Source organism: Ahaetulla prasina, chromosome 5 (genome assembly GCF_028640845.1).
Source record: "Ahaetulla prasina isolate Xishuangbanna chromosome 5, ASM2864084v1, whole genome shotgun sequence".
Classification (NCBI taxonomy): Eukaryota; Metazoa; Chordata; class Lepidosauria; order Squamata; family Colubridae; genus Ahaetulla; species Ahaetulla prasina.
In genome coordinates, this window is record NC_080543.1 from 127148912 (window position 1) to 127169796 (window position 20885).

The 20885-nt window shown below is 38.1% G+C and overlaps 1 protein-coding gene across 1 annotated transcript in view; it reads left to right on the top strand.

Moving 5' to 3' along the window:
* The first annotated feature begins 1330 nt into the window (after positions 1-1330).
* The window catches only part of LOC131199980 (protocadherin-9-like), a 569784-nt gene continuing 550229 nt past the window's right edge, over positions 1331-20885 (top strand). Inside the window, exon 1 of the mRNA XM_058186267.1 lies at positions 1331-1474. Coding sequence (XP_058042250.1) covers positions 1331-1474 — 144 coding nt within the window. The remainder of the gene's footprint in view (positions 1475-20885) is intronic.

The following is a 20885-nucleotide window of genomic DNA, read 5'->3' on the forward strand; positions in this document are numbered from 1 at the left end:
TCTATGAATCCATACCACCTTGCACCGGTCATTATTGCAACAAATAATCAAGACTTTTGCCTGTGATCTTCAGCAAAGCATTAATGTCAAACATGAATCAAATTTCTTTTTCTCCTATGCCATCAAAACAAAACAAAGCAAACCCTTTAAAACCATTAGGCTACAAGAAGCCATTACCTTCCACTCGTAACATCAAATCTTTCTAGTGTAAATGTCACTCTGTTTGGAAATCCATAATTAAAATAAATACAATTACAACATAATTGTGGCTGTTCAACCTTGGATAGCCAATGAGATCGAACTCAATAATCAAGACAAATCAATTACTATGTAGCAGCATTGCACACAAAAGTATATGCAGACTGTCTACTTGAAGGAATCATCTATGTTGAGAAAGAAGAGAAGAGAAGAGAAGAAGGGAAGGGAAGGGAAGGGAAGGGAAGGGAAGGGAAGGGAAGGGAAGGGAAGGGAAGAGTCGGAAGGGACCTTGGAGGTCTTCTAGTCCAACCCCCTGCTTAGGCAGGAAACCCTACACCACTTTAGACAAATGGTTATCCAATCTCTTCTTAAAAACTTCCAGTGTTGGAGCATTTACAACTTCTGGAGGCAAGTTTGAACATATGAAGAATGTGAAGTCAACCATTGGAGCACGATTCTTCGACTTGCAAGTATACTTCCTATATTTCTGATGGTCTTAGGCGACCCCTGGCAAATCGTCAATCGACCTCCAACAGGGTCCTGACCCACAGGTTGAGAACCGCTGCTTTATAAAGTAGTTAAAATGAGGACCCAGATTGTTGGAGGCAATAAGTTGACTTTGTATATAATATACAAATTGATGAAGACTATTGCTTAACATAGTGTAAGCCGCCCTGAGTCTTTGGAGAAAGACGAGATATAAATGCAAATAAAAAAAAAAAATCTGAAAAGAATTATGAAAGACATAAAAGACACATGCTGCAAGTATAGAGCATTAGACGGGTTTAGGGATCTCTACAGAGTAGAAGAATGCAGTCTTTGTGCTCCCTACATGGTGGGGTTCAGCTTCAAAAGGGAAGGATGCAATCAACAAAATGCTTGCCATTGTAAGCAAGCATCTGCTTCGCCCAGCGTTCATCTGGAGCCTAATTTCTTATCAGACGTTTGAAGCCATTTGGAGATTTATAGCTGTTGAGGACAATCATAGCAGGAATAAGCTGTCGGTGAACTTTTAAGGGAGGCAGACAGCAGAGAAGGCATTTTAAGTCCCAAAATGTGTTGCCAGGGCCCAATTAAAACAATCCATCTTTTGTCCACCAGCTGCACTGACCAGCTGATTAGGTTCAGTACAATGAGTTGCCTTGTTAAGAGCAACAAGTCTTTTAACTCCTTCAGAACCGGGGAAATCTCTGCCATCAACTGGCTGTTAGGGGCAAAGTTGGGATCATTACTCGTCTCTCGGCCATCTGGCTTTGGAGAAAGTTTCCTGCAAAACGTAAGAATCTGCGAATAGAGCAGGGTTACTGACTCAATTTGTGCCATGGTTTGTTTCAGCAAAAAAACCAACCCCCGCCCCGCTTTGAAATGTCAAGAAGCAATGACATTTGGTCAAACATTTATGAAATTGACCCAGCGATCTAATGAGACAGGAAGTTCTGAAATAGCTTAAGTTCTGGTAACAAATGCTCTGATCTGAAATCACTTCCTGGCCACCCCTGACACATAATGATTAAATGATATTTAATTTCATTGCTTAGGGGAACCGACATGTATACTTCATGTTCTCAAGAGGATTTCCCCCTCACACACACACACACACACACACACAGAGAGAGAGAGAGAGAGAGAGAGAGAACAACTTTCACAATAAAGCTTTGGAACTGAAAATGGAGGCCAGGATTGGAACATAGGTTAAGTTACCATGTATGGTGCCAAAAACAAGGAAAAAGGAACAGCCAGCAAATTAGAGCATGCTTAATGAATCATAGCACATTTAACTGTCTAGAACAACCTAGTTAGTAATCTAGGACAAGTTTATTTCTTTTTTTTTTCTGACCGTACATTACTTTTCCTTCATTGGGTAGCTGGCATTGTGGCATCTTTCTTTATTCCATGTATTCCTTATTTCTAAAGACACGATGTTTTTTTTTTAACCTATTAAGAATACTTGCAATTGAACATTGAACAAGTGAAAGCATCTTTCTGTTTCTCTCTCTGTCTCTGCCCCTCTCCCTCTCCTCCCCCTCCCCTTCTCCCACTCTCACCTCCTCTCTCTCTCCCTCCCTCTCTCTTCCTCTCCCCTCTCCCTTCCCCCCTCACTCTCTCTCTCCAAATTTGCTATTAAAATCCTTCTTTCAACCCAGGTTCTTCCTTCCAGGGATTGTGATCACCCAAAGTCACCATCTGCGTCCACTAGCAATTTATTTTCGTTGTTTAACCGTTTAGTCATGTCCGACTTTTGGCGACTCTTGTCCGATTCTTGCCAAGGGCTCTCCATCCTACCCTGCCAAGCGCAGCTTCTTTCAATTGTCAAATGCTCCACTTTGTATCAGATTTGAGGTTATCAAGCCAGTCTGTCCTTTGCTTGCTCCTTCTTCTTGTTCCCCCAACTGTACTGAGCACTGTGTCCTTCTAGAATAGAATAGAATAGAATAGAATAGAATAGAATAGAATAGAATAGAATAGAATAGAATTTTATTGGCCAAGTGTGTATTGGACACACAAGGAATTTGTTTTGGTGCATATGCTCTCAGTGTACATAAAAGAAAAAAAAACCTTCATCAAAGGTACAACATTTACAATACAAATGATGGGCATAGGTTGCAGTTTAACCCTCAATGATAGCAAAAAAAAGTTACAGTCATACAGTGGAAAGAAATTGGTGATGAAAACGATGAGAAGATTAATAGCAATGTAGATTTAGTAAATAGTTTGACATTTTTGAGGGAATTATTTGTTTAGCAGAGTGATGGCGTTCGGGAAGAAACTGTTCTTGTGTCTAGTTGTTCTGGTGTGCAGTGCTCTATAGTGTCGTTTTGATGGTAGGAGTTGAAACAGTTTATGTCCAGGATTTGAGGGATCTGTAAATATTTTCACAGCCCTCTTCTTGATTGTGGAGTATACAGGTCTTCAGTGGAAGGCAGGTTGGTAGCAATTATTTTTTCTGCAGTTCTAATTATTATTATTATTATTATTATTATTATTATTATTATTATTATTATTATTATTATTATTATTATTATTTATTAGATTTCTATACCGCCCTTCTCCCGAAGGACTCAGGGCGGTGTACAGCCAGAATAAAAACCCAAACAATACAATATACAATTAAAACAAAATTTAAAAACTTATTATACAATTGGCCAAAAACTTTAAAACATTTAAAATCCTAAAAAACCCATTAAAATTCATATAAAATTTAGAAATATAAAATATAAATTTAAAAATACAACAAAATTTAAGCCAGCCCCGCGCGAGTAAATACGTTTTCAATCCGCGGCGAAAGGTCCGAAGGTCAGATATTTGGCGTAAACCAGGGGGAAGTTCATTCCAGAGGGTAGGAGCCCCCACAGAGAAGGATCTTCCCCTGGGGGCCGCCAGCCGACATTGTTTGGCGGACGGCACCCTGAGAAGTCCCTCTCTGTGTGAGCGTACGGGTCGGTGGGAGGCATGAAGTAACAGGAGGCGGTCCCGTAAGTATGCAGGCCCTAAGCCATGGAGTGCTTTAAAGGTAGTAACCAAAACCTTAAAGTGCACCCGAGAGACCACAGGCAGCCAGTGCAGTCTGCACAGGAGTGGTGTTATATGGGAGCTACGTGGAGCTCCCTCTATCACCTGCGCAGCTGCATTCTGGACTAACTGAAGCCTCCAAGTGCACTTCAAGGGGAGCCTCATGTAGAGAGCATTGCAATAATCCAAGCGAGAGGTGACAAGAGCATGAGTGACTGTGCATAAGGCATCCATATCAAGGAAGGGGCGCAACTGGCAAACCAGGCGAACCTGGTGAAAAGCCCTCCTGGAGACGGCCGTCAAATGATCTTCAAACGACAGCCGTTCATCCAGGAGAACACCCAAGTTGCGCACCCTTTCCTTTGGGGCCGATAACTCACCTCCAACAGTCAGCCGCGACTGCAGCTGACTGAATCGGGGTGCCGGCATCCACAGTCACTCCGTCTTGGAGGGATTGAGCTTGAGCCTGTTCCTCCCCATCCAGACCCGTACGGCTTCCATACACCGGGACAGCACTTCAACAGCTTCGTTATCCCCTGAAGTCTGTGTCTTTCTTGTTGGGTTGCAGAACCAAACCAGACAGTTATAGAGGTGCAAATGACAGACTCAATAATTCCTCTGTAGAACTGGATCAGCAGCTCCTTGGGGGCAGTTTGAGCTTTCTGAGTTGGCGCAGAAAGAACAGTCTTTGTTGTCCTTTTTTAATGATGTTTTTGATGTTAGCTGTCCATTTTAGATCTCGTGATATGATAGAACCTAGAAATTTGAAGGTTTCTACTGTTGATATTGTGTTGTCAAGTATTGTGAGAGGTGGAAGTATGGAAGGGTTTCTCCTAAAGTCAACATGAATTTGCATGCACACCATGCCCAAAGTAAATCAGACATTGTCTTATGATTTTCAGCTTTTAAAAATAATAAAGAAAACTAATTTATTTTTATATTGTTCAATTTATAGGCTCAGGTTTCAGTCTAGCTTTGCTTATTTTGCATGCCTGGTTTGCTTGTTTTTAATTTGGGGCATTCAGGGGAAGTTCTCTTACATCAGAGAACATCGGTTAAAAAGCTGCGTTGGCCAGAAGATGGCCATTTTGATCACATTCTAAATCGACATTTTTCTCCACGTCTTCAATCTTTTTTGGTGGTTGTTCCTGTCTCTCTTTTTTCCAGCCTGTTATCAGATCACATAGCATGAAGCTAGCTACAAAGGTGATTAACATGTTAATTGGGCTGTCACAAATTGCCCTACATTGGAATTTTGCAAGCCCGCAAATATCAGACAAGTAGCACGTTGGCTTCTGAAAAGGATATTCAAAACTGGGTGATTTTTTTTTTTTTAAACATGCTTGACTTTCACAATCAGGTACCCATTTGTAGTGATAACCTTCCCTGACCCCAATTTAAATTGGAAAAAAAATATGATTAAATCATGTTACTGCTGGAACACAAAAGGCCAAAGACGTATTTATACGGTACAAAGTAACATGTACAAAAGAAAATTAATCTGAGCATTTAGCGAGTATGAAACCTCCTTGCTCTTTAAGGAAATCATTCCAAAACCTAGACAGATCACAGACACATTATTTAGCCTTATTCTATAATTAATAAAGCATCAACATTTAAGACTGGAGACCCTGTAGGCCAGGGAGCAGGCTGGAATAGGGCACCATTGAAAATAATATTTTTTTACAATTTCTCCAGGCCATTTTTCTACATTATTTTCTACAGACCCCTCACATCCTGGACATAATTTGTTTCAACTCCTCCCTGCAAAAAGACACTATAGAGCACTGTACACCAGAACAACTAGACACAAGGTCAGTTTTTCCCCAAACACCATCACTCTGCTAAACAAATAATTCCCTCAACACTGTCAAACTATTCACTAAGACTGTATTACTATTATTCTTCTCTTCCTTACTAGTATCTATCTCTTCCCACTTATTAATATAACCATGTTGCTTGTATCTTTCAATTATATTGTTTTTATTTGTTTCCTAGTACGATTTGATAGCTTATTAGTAACCTTGACTATCACTAAGTGTTGTATCTTTTTATTCTTGATGAAAGTATTTTATTCTCCTTATATACACTGAGACCATATGCACCTAAGAAAAATTCCTTGTATGTCTAATCACATTTGGCCAATAAAAAATTCTATTCTATTCTATTCTATTCTATTCTATTCTATTCTATTCTATTCTATTCTATTCTATTCTAAAAATGATTCTATAGTGCAAGTTAGTAAAATAATTCTCAAATTATTTTGTTGACTTTGTAAATATACAAATAGAATGAGACTATTGCCTTACACACTGTAAGCCGCCCTGAGTCTTCGGAGAAGGGCGGGATATAAATGTAAATAAAAAAAAAATGTTGTAGAGAATAAAGTATGATTAAAAAAAAAACACCAAAGTGATTAAACACTTTTTTGAAGCTTCCAAAGACAGGAGGTTGTTCTTAAATCCAGAAATTAGTAAAGTATTTTTCTTTCTTTCATTCATTCATTCATTCATTCATATATATATATATATATATATATATATATATATATACATATATATATACATATATTTGTTATATATATATATGTAGGTAGGTAGGTCTTTGGTTATTCGGGTTTTCTCCCGCGTAAAATTGGAAGTGTCTTGGCGACGTTTTGACGAAGTCTCATTCGTCATCTTCAGGCTTCAGCTTCAGCTTCGTGCTTCTGGGAGCAATGTGTGACTGCAGCTGTTTCTTCCTTTTTAACTGCTAGTGGGGGTTTGAACTGATTGGGTGGGAGCTTGGCTGTGCTCTGATTGGATGGGGTTTTTTTTGTGCTCTGATTGGATGGGGGGGTGTCCTGTTTGGGTGGGGGCTTGATTGTCCTCAAATTAAGGAAGAAACAGCTGCAGTCACACATTGCTCCCAGAAGCACAAAGCTGAAGCCTGAAGATGACGAATGAGACTTCGTCGAAACGTCGCCAAGACGCTTCCAATTTTATGCGGGAGAAAACCTGAATAACCAAAGACCTACATACAAACACCCGCAAAAACCTCACAAAGACCAAAGTCTTTTATTTCTTCTATCACTCTTCCAACTATAAAAATGCCAGATTTAGACTCTGGGTCTTTCCAGGATATTAATTAGATTGAACCAACCCCACATTTTCCACTCTTAACACACCAAATGTAGAAAAGGATTTAAATTTTTATAGAATGAATACAAATAATAGAAAGATGAGAAGTTTACCCATATTAGGCATTTCTTTTAATATATGTTTAAATAATATGAGGATTACTTAAATTTGATAAATGTGATAGATTATTAATATTGTTACTGCAAATTGAATTAATATGAACGATATTAATTCAATTAGAACCAACTCTGTCCACATACAATATGGATGTATATTTAAAAAAATAATTAAAAAAATAATATAAAAGAAAGAAAGAAAGAAAAGGATCTGGTCTTGGAGAAATGATTGGATTCCATACCTACTATAGTTTAGCCCCTTCTGGTCATTTTTTTTTAGCACTGAGTTACACATATATCTTTTTTCTTGATGTCATGGAAGAAAAAGGCAACCAAACCTTGCCAAGGGCTTAATAGAACATCTTGTCAAGCCTCAAGTAGTAATCAAGGTCAAGAAAGAACCTCATAAACTTAACACAACATAACATAACAACAGAGTTGGAAGGGACCTTGGAGGCCTTCTAGTCCAACCCCCTGCCCAGGCAGGAAACCCTACACCATCTCAGTCAGATGGTTATCCAACATTTTCTTAAAAATTTCCAGTGTTGGAGCATTCACAACTTCTGAAGGCAAGTCGTTCCATTTATTAATTGTTCTAACTGTCAGGAAATTTCTCCTTAGTTCTAAGTTGCTTCTTTCTTTGATCAGTTTCCACCCATTGCTTCTTGTTCTACCCTCAGGTGCTTTGGAGAACAGCCCAACTCCCTCTTCTTTGTGGCAGCCCCTGAGATATTGGAACACTGCTATCATGTCTCCCCTAGTCCTTCTTTTTGTTAAACTAGACATACCCAGTTCCTGCAACCGTTCTTCATATGTTTTATCCTCCAGTCCCCTAATCATCTTTGTTGCTCTTCTCTGCACTCTTTCTAGAGTCTCAACATCTTTTTTACATCGTGGCGACCAAAACTGGATGCAATATTCCAAGTGTGGCCTTACCAAGGCATTATAAAGTGGTACTAACACTTCACGTGATCTTGATTCTATCCCTCTGTTTATGCAGCCCAGAACTGTGTTGGCTTTTTTAACAGCTGCTGCACACTGCTGGCTCATATCTAAATGGTTATCCACTAGGACTCCAAGATCCCTCTCACAGGTACTACTATTGAGCAAGGTACCACATATACGGTACTGGTGCATTTTGTTTTTTTGGCCTAAATGTAGAACCTTACTTTTTTCACTGTTGAATTTCATTTTGTTAGATAGCGCCCAATGTTCAAGTCTGTCAAGATCTTTCTGTAAATTGAGCCTCTCTTCTGGAGTGTTGGCTATTCCTGCCAGCTTGGTGTCATCTGCAAATTTGAATGAATTTGAGCTTGGGACAAGGAACTACCAGAAAGAAAATGTTGAATCTGAAAACAAAACATGTATGGTTTATTTTTGTTTTAATGTAATATCAGATTATCCATGAAGAGACAACAGTAACTCCGGAAATACTGATAGTAAACAGATAAATTGCAAGGTCGAGTTGCAAATTGGAATGCATCAGCAATCCTGAGAATTAATTTTGCTTTATCTCTATTCCCTTTTGCCAGCCCTGTGAACTTGACCAGATTAGAATACTGATTCCCCAGGAACATTGATAAAATAAACTAAAAAGAGAATATTTCAAACCGGACTATGCTTTGGTCCCATCCCAGAAATTTAAAAAATGTGATAGCCTTCTTGGGTTATAAAATAAGTTTCTGTCTGTCTGTCTGTTCCTCCCTCCATCTGTCCATCCATCCATCCATCGCTATCTATCTATCTATCTTCTATCTATCTATCTATCTATCTATCTATCTATCTATCTATCTATCTATCATCTGTCTATCTCAAGGTCATCTCCCCAACTACAGCCACCTATTCCTATATCTATAATCTATACTTCTCCTTATTTGTATAATTAGTTTCTTTGGGGTTTTTTTGGTTTTTTTTGCATCCATTGGACATTATTAAGCATATTGTTTGAATGTCAATACAACATTCTGTTCTCTTTTATCCTTATCACTTCTGACATGTCAAAGAAACATTGAATGATAGATGTGTGAATTAAATAATAGAGTAATTGCACAATAACAAATAACTACAACTGACTAGGAATCTGTCAATATAGTCATCTACTTAGATTTTCCCAGACACAATATAGATTCTGTGGGCTGTTTTGTAATGTTTCATTTGAAAAACTTGATTTTGTTCAAAATGGAATTGAATGGAATTTTAATAGGTATGTGCAACAATGGTGTGAATATACCATTTAATAAAAAATTCTTACCCATGCCTACCACATACCTTAGAAGGTTTACGCTTGCAGTAAAAAAATAAAAATAAAAATAAGAATACATTATATATCTGAAATATGCAAGAAAACCTTGTCTTTCTTTTCTGCCTGCAGGCTAGTCTAGTTTTGATGCATGCTAGCTCTTTTATGAGTTTGTTACACTACTTAACAAACTTGCATGCTACTTGCAACAATTTCTTAACACCTCAAATAGCAGGTGTTTTTTTTTTACTCAGCTCATGCATACTGCTATGGGTCACTGACTGTACTATAATTGATAATAAAGAAATGAAATAGGCCAGATGCAAAAAGCAAACTAAAGGTTGGGCTAATTGCTTAGATTTTGCTGTGTCACATTGTAGCTGAGACTTATTTTGTGTCATGCCAAAATGGAGGGAACAAGGGAGGGAGGGTAGAAGGAAGGAAGGAAGGAAGGAAGGAAGCTAAAAGGGAGGGAGGGAGGGAGAAAGGAAAGGAAAGGAAAGGAAAGGAAAGGAAAGGAAAGGAAAGGAAGGGAAGGGAAGGGAAGGGAAGGAAAGGAAAGGAAGGAAAGGGAAGGGAAGGGAAGGGAAGGGAAGGAAAGGAAAGGAAAGGAAAAAAAGGGAAGGAGAGAGGGAAGGAGGGAGGGAGGGAGGAAGTTAAAAGGGAGGGAGGGAGGGAGAGAAAAAATGAAAGGAAAGGAGGGAGGGAGGGAGGGAGGAAAGAAAGGAAGAAAATTTAAAAGGAAGGAGGTGGAGAGGGAGAAAGGAAAGGAAAGGAAAAGAAAAGAAAAGAGGAAGGAAGGAAGAACATTAAAAGGAAAGAGGGAGAAAGGAAAGGAAAGGGGAGGGAGGGAGGGAGGGAGGGAGGGAGGGAGGGAGGAAGGAAGGAAGGAAGGAAGGAAGGAAGGAAGGAAGGGAGGAAATTGTACATTTCTAATAAAAAAACAACAACTGTCTAACAGGAACAGCACTTTTGCAGTGAAAGCAATTAGCCAGAAAAATAATGGACTCCTTTTAAATCTTTATCCATTCTATGAGTGGGTGGGTATTGCTAGAATCTGGCATCTTTCTAACCCTGCCTGGAAATATTTGAATAGGACTCATCTACAGTATGACTTAGTGCGAATCAAGCTGTTCCTTGTCCCCAGTTTCACCCCAGTTTTATATTCCTCGCAGATATGATGAAATGAGTTTCTTGTTATCCTATCTATCTCATCAGTTAGACTAAAAGATTAATACAACACAACCCCAAGAGGAAGATAAGTTACTCTATTGCATGTTTCATATGAATTCAGCTAATGCAGATATTTTCTGATTCAAAAAAAAAAAAAAGAGATTCTATTTTCATTCTTCCTTAGTAGTTGCAATCTGCCCACGTTGTTCTATTTTGATTTTAAATAGAAATTTTGTCTCTATAAATGGTGATATCTCTCGAGGTATTTTTGCGCATGGTTGGTACATCAGATATGAGGCAAAAGCAGGATAGGATAGGATAGGATAGGATAGGATAGGATAGGATAGGATAGGATAGGATAGGATAGGACAGGACAAGACAGGACAGGACAGGACAGATAAAGGAGAATATTTTTTATTTTTTTATTTATTTTTTATTTATTTATTTGCATTTATATCCCGCCCTTCTCCGAAGACTCAGGGCGGCTTACACTATATCAAGCAATAGTCTTCATCCATTTGTATATTATATACAAAGTCAACTTATTGCCCCCAACAATCTGGGTCCTCATTTTACCTACCTTATAAAGGATGGAAGGCTGAGTCAACCTTGGGCCTGGTGGGACTTGAACCTGCAGTAATTGCAAGCAGCTGCTGTTAATAACAGACTGTCTTAGCAGTCTGAGCCACTCAAGGACCCTTATTTGTAACCAAGGAGCACCAACGAAATGATGGAGAATATTTGTAATCAAGGAGCACCAAAGAAATGATGGTTCCTTGGTGCTCTCTTCCAATGACATGATGGAATAACAAAATAACAGAGCCGGAACGGACTTCAGAGGTTTTCTACTCCAACCGTCTGCATAAGCACACAAGCAGAAGTCCCTATACCATTTTGGGCAAATGGCTATCCAATCTCCTCTTAAAAGCCTCCAGTGATGGAGCACCCATAACTTCTGAAAGCAAGCTGTTCCGCTGGTTCTCACTGTCAGGAAGTTTCTCCTCAATTCTAGGTTGATTCTTTCCTTGAAGTTTTTCTATCCGTTGCTTCTAGTCCTGCCTTCTGGTGCTTTGGAAAATAGATTGACACCCCTCCCTCAATCTATGCAATGAAGCCATGGTTTCATATGACGGCCCTCGTTTCCTTGGATGCCCACGCAGCTGATGAAGTAGACGGTGATCCACAATTTTGCACAAGAGTAAATTGATTCATCTTTGCCGTTCTTCTTTTTTTCTAAGAATATGATCTTCACGACTATGGGCTTAGTTTTGCAAAGGAAGAGCGTGGCACTCGCTCTTCCAGAATTAATTGCAGTATTTAGAGATAAGTAAGTAGAATTACTTAATTCTACTTACTTATCTCTAAATAATGTTTAAATAATAATGTTATTATTATTATTATTAATTATTATTATTAATAATAATAATTAATAATTATTATTATTAACATTATTGTTATTAGTTAATATTATTATTTAATAACATTAAATAATGTTTAGATAATATTTATTATCTAAATAATAAGTAAGTGTAATGGGGTGAGCTCCCGTTACTTGTCCCAGCTTCTGCCAACCTAGCAGTTTCGAAAACACGTAAAAATGCAAGTAGAAAAAATAGGGACCACCTTTGGTGGGAAGGTAACAGCATTCCGTGCACCTTTGGCGTTGAGTCATGCCGGCCACATGACAATGGAGATGTCTTCAGACAGTGCTGGCTCTTCGGCTTTGAAACGGAGATGAGCACCGCCCCCTAGAGTCGGCAACGACTAGCACGTATGTGCGAGGGGAACCTTTACCTTTACCTAAGTAGAATATCCCCAAATCATTTAAACAAATGGCTGAGAAAGAGATTCCCATCTGCGTTTTCCCTAAATGGGGAAGCATTATTGAGGTAAAGGAACTGATAAATGTGATGTGTAATGGGCCTTCTTGAAGCACTTCTACGAGGCCTCATTAAGAGACCTTTTAGTGCAATAATTTTCACCTCTGTGGCCATCTCTCTAGCCAACATGGAAAATGTGCCTCTAGGAACTGATCAAAGGTTGCCTTTCTTGATTTCTTACCTTTTCCGAAACAACGAGACACAAGGGAACTCATAGGATCTAATTGAAATCAGAATTATTGTTGCCATAAATTCAACCAGCATCACTAAGCTATACGACAAGTAATAAAGGAAGCTGTAGAAAAAAATAGTTCGATATTATTATGGTTGGCCAAACAATCAGCCAGATGTTTGTACTGTATTTGGCATTTTTAGCCACCTATCAAGTCCTTCCCAAGAACCTCGGATAGGCTGATATTTTTATTTGCTGCTGTTCAAGGTATTATTTTAGGATTTAAACCATTCCAAATAAAGCTGCCTTTGGTAATTGACTAGTGGTGTGGTTTTTTTTCAATGCCAATGGTATTCAAGTGGCGCTCCAGATGTTTGGGTTTGTACCGAAGGTGCCTATTTTTTTTTTATTCAAAAAGTTTTACAGAAAATTTTCTCCCCCTTTCCCCCCACCTCCCCTCCCCCCTCCCTTCACAACCCCCCTCCCCCGCCCCCGACTTCCCGGAACGAGCACAAGGTATAGTTAAAAATAAAACAAACATATGCTAAAAAATTTTCGTCCCAACTTAATTATACCCCTACAATTCTCATCAATTTCTAACTTCCCCCGAAAACAATCAAAAATAATACATCATAATCATTCAAAGGCAGTCTGATAACTCTTAGTCTGATATCTACTTTGAATATAGTCAATCCATTTTTTCCATTTTTTAAAGTATCTTTCTTGCGTATTGTCTTTCAAAAAGGCTGATATTTTCGCCATCTCAGCCAAATTGGCAGCTTTCAATATCCATTCTTCTATTGTAGGTACTTCTTTTTTCTTCCAAAAAACAAAAAAACAAAAAACGAAGGTGCCTATTATTATTGGTTACTTCTTTTCTATCTTTCGCCATATTTTATTTTATTACTGTCTGTAGGTCTTTGTATTTTGTGATTTCCTCCAGTTCTTTCTCTTCTATTCTGTTGTCTCTCGGTATTGCCATTTGGTCCATTATCCAATTTTTTTTTTTTTGTCTTTCTTATTGATGGTTGTTAAGTCTTGGATTTTATGTGACAGGTGCTTGTATGTTTGAATTCTAAAGCAATTCAGCTTCATTTACTACATTTTGTAGCCCCACCATTCTTTCTTGCAGGCAATCTAAGATACGTTTTAAGGAACCTGTCAGCTGAGTATTCAAAAGTCCGATAGAGACATGTTGCTATATTCTTGAGAGGGAAATTGATACAGTCCAGCCAAACTGGTTAATAATTTTGTGATAACTTCAGATAAACAGAAGATAAGTTTATTTCTTTCCATTATTTTAGTAAGCATTTAAAGAAGCTTTTCTTAGCTTCAGTATACAAGAGTATTAGCGATGGGTTTCACATTATGTTGCTACTGGTTCGCCACACATGCACACACTCACTTCATGTGTGTGCATGCCTGGTTCGTGCACGTGCCTGCCTTCTGCACATGTGCCCGGCCTTCTGCGCATGCACTTTGCTCATGCGTGTACCTTCCCCACATGTGCCCGGCCTCCAAAACATGCCTAAATAGGATGGCATAGAGCCCATGATTTCTGCTACCGGTTCAGGCGAACCGGTCTGAACCAACTGAATACCATCTCTGAAGAGTATAAAAACACTCTTTGCCATACTTCATATATTGTTTTAGGTAAGTGACTTTGTAATTACTAGGACTAGGGGAGACATGATAGCAGTGTTCCAATATCTCAGGGGCTGCCACAAAGAAGAGGGAGTCAAGCTATTCTCCAAAGCACCTGAGGGCAGGACAAGAAGCAATGGGTGGAAACTAATCAAGGAGAGAAGCAACTTAGAACTAAGGAGAAATTTCCTGACGGTTAGAACAATCAATAAGTGGAACAACTTGCCTGCAGAAGTTATGAATGCTCCAACACTGGAATTTTTTAAGAAAACGTTGGATAGCCATTTGTCTGAAATGGTGTAGGGTTTCGTGCCTGGGCAGGGGGTTGGACTAGAAGACCTCCAAGGTCCCTTCCAACTCTGTTATTATGTTATGTTATGTTAATTCCTGGTTGCTTTTCCTGAGGGCTAATATCATAATGAGAAAGCTTGAAGACCTGATGGATGTTGTGGTTACTGGTTACCGTTAAAAATTAAACACAGGATTTCATCCACCTCTTTTTCAGTTAGGAATTATGTGTAATTGTTAGTCAGAATGTTAAGGTGTGAAGGCTCTACTCTCCATAATACTTTTTATAGCGCACAGACGGAGTCACTTCTGAATAAAGATTCATAGGATTAGACTGACTTTTTCTTAACAGTATTTCAACTTTCATCTTCAAAGGTTGTCTCAAACAAAAATGGGTATCTTGATTCTTGACAATGCACCAAGATCAATGAGAGAGAGAGAGAGAGAGAGTAAAGATTCTTATTCTATTGACTTTGATAAAAACACAAACCCACGTAGAGTTAAGCCGGACACAAATTAAGTACCGTAAAAAAAATCACAGACAATATTATACATTCATCGCTGAATGGCAAAATGAAAATGTTTCAAGCCAACGCTTGAAAAGAGGAAGGGGGTCCTTTCATGCAAATAATGACACTAACACCTCTCTTATATGAAAAATTAAATTTCAGCCACAGCCATGATTAGCACACAGTGACAATTGCAAATTCTGTTAATAAATACAAGGAATTATTGACCAAAAGGAGAACTTTAGTGGTACAATGTTAAGGAAACTTTTTTTAAAAATCTAAATGAAAAGTCATGTTTGTTTTATCAAACTTCAAATTCGTACCAAGCTGCCTACGTTTCAATGGTTTTATTTTGATGCCTGTTTTGTAGGCTTGTTCATTGTGCACAAACTTCTGTATTGGTATTGTGCTGTTTAAGAGAGACTCGTGAAGTGTTATTTGTTCACACATAATGGCACAAAAGGGAGTGTTGATTTTTTGTTCCGATTCAGATTAAGAAAATTCTTTTTTCTTTCTTTCAATCTATTGTAGTAGGAAATATTAAGGCTTTTGCATTTAATAGAGGAAGTTGTCCTTGGAAAAAGCAAAGAAAAGAAAGTTTAAGTTTTTCTACTTATTGGGAAATAAGTACCGAACCTGAAATTTCAGAAGCCAAAGAACTTTGAATAACTTGCGACCTGCACATTCGCTCAGGAAAAGATGAGATTAAAAGCTGGCCTAGTCCTCATGCTTTTCTTATCAACGATCCTTGTTTTTCTCAGGATTAAATCATAACCAAAACGAAAAGAGGTGAAGCAGGGAGATTTCTTGGAAGGCCAAAATAAAAAGCTGAAAAGACCCTTTGGAGAAAAAAAAACCAGACTTCTCTCTTGCTACACACACCTTGGCTGTTTCTATGTGTAGCCCACAATCTACTTCAAGTAGCCCACAATCTATTTCTAGTAGACCAAAATCTACTTCTACTAGGTCAAGGGGAAAGGAGGAATGATGGTCTAACTCAGTTTGCAATCTACAATATTCAGTCACTGGAAATTGGATCATAGTTTGATCTCTTGAGGTTTCATCTTCAAATTGTAAATTGACTTTGGAAAATTCCATCATCCATAAACTCATATCGTAATCTGTAAATCCTTCAGAAAAGCTAGCTAGTCCTCTCCTCTCCTCTCAACTTTCAGAAAATCAAGTGGACTTTTATGGAAATAAAAATTCAGAGATCTGAGTTCTAACAAAACCATCATAGCACCCATTTTGAGTTATATTAGTAGGAGAAATTGACCAGGAGAAATACCTTCTATCAGTCAATTTGTTTATTGATTATCTTTACTTTATATAGCAAGAACGTTTGTCTTCTAGATTTTTAAAAGCTTTAAACAATGCAAAATTTTCTAACAGCTATGATATTTTAGTGTGTATAATTGACCACATATACTTTGATCATTTGCGCCTCCTCCTCCTCCTCCTCCTTCTCCTCCTCCCTTATAAGCTAGTATTTTGTTCCTTCTGGTTTATAATATCCCTTTGACTTGTGTGTGTGTGTGTGTGTGTGTGTGTGTGTGTGTATAAAAAGAGCAAATCTAAAAAGACAGGAAAAAAGAGGGATATCTGGTAAGAAAGGACATCTTAATTGTAGGTTTTATAACATAGCTGCCATAAATCAGACAATAGTTCTGAAATCACTCTCCGATTTGAATTTAATTCCCACCTTTTAAAAAAAAAACCTATGTAAAACATATACATACAAACTATATGCAAAATCCATTGCTGATTATCTCTCCAAAACTCAGACTTGCCATTAAAAACTAAAAAAAAAAAAAAAAGTCTAACTGATATGGCATGGTATGATTCCCGCATCACCAGCAGCCCTTACTCACTCTTCAATCGGGTGTGACATTTCAGACAGTCCTCGAAGCTCTTCCATTCGAGAAGGATAGCAATGGTCTTCCTTCTCCCTTGGTTTGAACCCAGCGCTCTTGATGATGCCTCTCATGTCCGATTTCTCACATTCAAAGAAAACGACTGAAATGTGCTTCTACACTTTCTTTGTATTGAGAATAAGATCTAAAACTATTTGAAACTGGGTTCTTTGGGAGGTTGGTTGGAGAAGTGGTAGTGTATTGTGTGTTCTTAATAAACTTTGGGAAAGTTCTAAGGGTATTACAAAGGATGTTCCAGGCTTAAGAAGGAATTGTAAATAGAGCTATAGAAGTAAGTAAGCTTTTATAGCAGCGGTTCTCAACCTGTGGGTCGCGACCCCATTGGGGGTCGAATGATGATTTACTAGGGGTCGCCTAAGACCATCGGAAATATGGGAAGTATACTTGCGAGTTGAAGAATCGCGCTCCAATGGTTGACTCCACAAGCCAGCTGCAGGCTCTTCAAATCGCTAGCCGAATTCGGCTTCAGGCGCGATGAATTAAAAAAGAGAGAAATCTTTGCTCTGATGTCTCCCTCTCAAGCCAGCTGCAATCACTCCCAATCGCTAGCCTAATCTGGCTTCAGGCGTGATAAACTTAATAGGGGAGGAGTCTCCTCCTTAATGCCTCCGTCCTCAAGGCAATCGCAAGCAGTTCAGATCGCTAGCCAATACGGCTTCAGGCGCGATAAATTCAAAACAAAAATAATTTTATGATTGGGGTCGCCACATCGTGGGGAATTGTATTAAAGGGGTCGCAGCACTATAAAGGTTGAGAACCACTGCTTTATAGAATATCTGCTCCTGCCAATTCAAGGTATACTACCCAATAAACCATTTTATTACCCTTCGTCTTAGGAAGCAGCAGGGACAGATTCTGGACCAAGCTATGCTAAATTTCCTGCCATTTATAAAGCTTTAATACCTTCTTTGCTAAATATCTTCAGGCAAGAACTTATAGAAACAAGGACAACGGGGTTTTTCGAATGACCTAAAAGGAGACAGAAGCATTAGTGCCAGCATATCTTATCTGTCCCCTGAATGACTCACTGGCATTTATCTCCATTTAGTGAAGATTGATTAAAGTTCTTACTCGTAGCTAGGTGACATGAGACAAATTTAAAGACAAAGGGTGACAAGTGAGAGAAGGAATGGAATTTGCCATGCTTATTTTTCTCCCTTATTATTACAGTCATCAAACCTATGTAGGTCACCCTTACAGGCTTAAATAAAAATGGAGAGTCCTTTCACACATTAGTGTTTCCATTTCTTGATCCTTCTCAACGGTTTAAAAGTTTGCCGCAAAATAATCTTTTCTCCTGTGGACCTCAAAGCATTCAGAGATGTGGGAACGAGTCAATTCTTTCAGCTGACCAGAAAGAAGAGGCCAAAACTACCATGCACTCAATTCTCCATCCCTTAAACAACTAGGAATTCTTTGACTAAAATCTCCTATTACCCACTCTAAGGGAAAATGGAATCTTTTGCAAGAGATTTGCATATCAGCTAATTTGGTCAACCATTCATCCAAACAATGGATTCAAAAATTATTTTGTTTTCAATAGATGATGCTAATGTTTTAATCAATCAGTTATGTATCCTAGTGCTAGAATAGAATAGAATAACAGATTTGGAAGGTACCTTGAGAGTCTTCTAGTCCAACCCCCTGCTTAGGCAGAAAACCCTACATCACTTCAGACAAATGGTTATGCAATATTTTCTTAAAAACTTCCAGTGTTGGAGCATTCACAACTTCTGGGTGCAAGTTGTTCCACTGATTAACTGTTCTAACTGTCAGGAAATTTCTCCTTAGAGAAGTTGCTTCTCTCCTTGATTAGTTTCCACCCATTGCTTCTTGTTCTACCCTCAGGTGCTTTGGAGAACAGCCCGACTCCCTCTTCTTTGTGGCAGCCCCTGAGATATTGGAAGACAGCTATCATGTCTCCCCTAGTCCTTCTTTTCATTAAACTAGACATACCCAGTTCCTACAACCATTCTTCATATGTTTTAGCCTCCAGTCCCCTAATCATCTTTGTTGAATGAAGTGCTGAAGTATGAAGTATCTCCATTCTTCAAAATACTTCGATGAAGATATACCTCGAGATGAAGAGATAGTCAGGAAGATCCTAGATTGTGCAGAAATGGATAGATTGACACTGAAAATTAAACCGAAAGATGATGTAGAATTCTATCAAACATGGAATCTGTTTTATCAATGGATGGGGAAAAAAGAGGTGAAGATTAAGAACGTAAATTTGTATTGTTAAGCAAATTAAATACCCAGACAACCCAATGTTTCATAAGCACTAAGAAATGTATTTAATAGAAAGTCATTTTTAAAAAAAAGTAAAGGCAGCTTTGCTATTGAGGAAAAGGCACAGTTCTTATGACTGTGACTTATAATTATGACTATGGCTGTGACTGTAACCTTGTTGCTGGTAATCCTTATGATTTATATTGATATTGATTGTTCCTGATTGCTTATTTGTACCCTATGATTATCATTAGGTGTTGTATCATTAAGTGTTAATTTTGTACCCTATGACCATCATTTGTGTTGTAAATGTTGTACCTTGATGAAGGTATCTTTTCTTTTATGCACACTGAGAGCATAGGCACCAAGACAAATTCCTTGTGTGTCCAATCACACTTGGCCAATAAAATTCTATTCTATTCTATTCTAAGAAAAAGCTGGGAATACTACTTCCTCAAGCATTGATGTAAAGAATGGCAGCCTGCGCATGAAGGAATAATTTATATGAGCTATAGGTGAACTGAATTATGCTGAGTTTATTGATTCTTGTATTATGCTGAAATAAGCAAAAGAAGTTGAAAAGATTTTGATTATGAAAAGATTTTCTCTGAGTCCCTTGGTGTCTCTTGGCTTGGCTGTTTGCTTTCAGACATTTTAGTACCATACTAGATAACAACATCAATCCTGTTTAGTGTGGAGTTTTCTCCCTGTTTGTATACAATAGCTTGCCCTATCAGTGTTGGGCACGGTATGATTTTCTCCGTGGTAGTTTTGTGGCTAGATGATTGTTTTCTGCTTGATTATTTGTCTGGTGTTAATTTCTGCTTATCTGAATTTTGGCTGCAAGAGAAGATGTGCTTTGATCTTTTTGTTTCCTTCTTACAATTTTTTTTTAAAAATGTCTCTTTTGAATGGAGGTGTAAATGTGGTTTATCTCTTTGTGACTATTGATGGCTGTTTTGTCCCAATGTCAAACTTCAAGAAATTTCCTAGCATATTTTGATTTAGATACCATTGGAATATTTCCGAGCCATAACTCTCTCTTTTGCAGAATTATCATAGAGAAGTGGGTTGTTTTATAATTTTTATTAGAGTTCTTTTAAAACTAAGATCAAAAACTAATACCAACTAATAAAAAGTCAAGAAATAAAAATCAAATAGAAACCTAAAAATGCAAGAAAGGGGGGAGAGGAAAAATATATACAGAAAAGAAAAAAATATATGAAGAAGTATCTTCCAATTAATCAGTGGAACGGCTTGCCTTCAGAACTGATTGTTGTTGTTGTTTTAATTTATTTATTTTGTCACAACAGTATACACAAGCATCAACATAAATCAACAAAATATCATATAAGCATATATATGAGCAAAAGTATGTAATAATTGTATTAATTTGATATAATGAAAGGAAACATTAGAACAGGATTGGTAGGCACTTTTGTGCTCTTATGCACGCCCCTTATAGTCCTCTTAGGAATGGGGTGAGGTCAGTGGTGGGATTCAGCCAGTTCGCACCACTTTGGGAGAACCGGTTGTTAACTTGCTGAGCAATTTGGCAAACTGGTTGTTGGAAGAAATCATTAGGGCAGAGAACCGGTTGTTAAATTACTTGAATCCCACCACTGGGTGAGGTCAATAGTAGACAGTTTTTGGTTAAAGCTTTGGGGATTTTGAGAAGAGACCACAGAGTCAGGTAGTGAGTTCCAAGCGTTAACAACTCTGTTACTGAAGTCATATTTTCTGCAGTCAAGATTGAAGCGGTTAACATTAAGTTTGAATCTATTGTTTGCTCTTGTATTATTGCGATTGAAGCTGAAGAAGTCTTTAACAGGAAGGACATTGCAATAGATAATCCTGTATGTTAAACACAG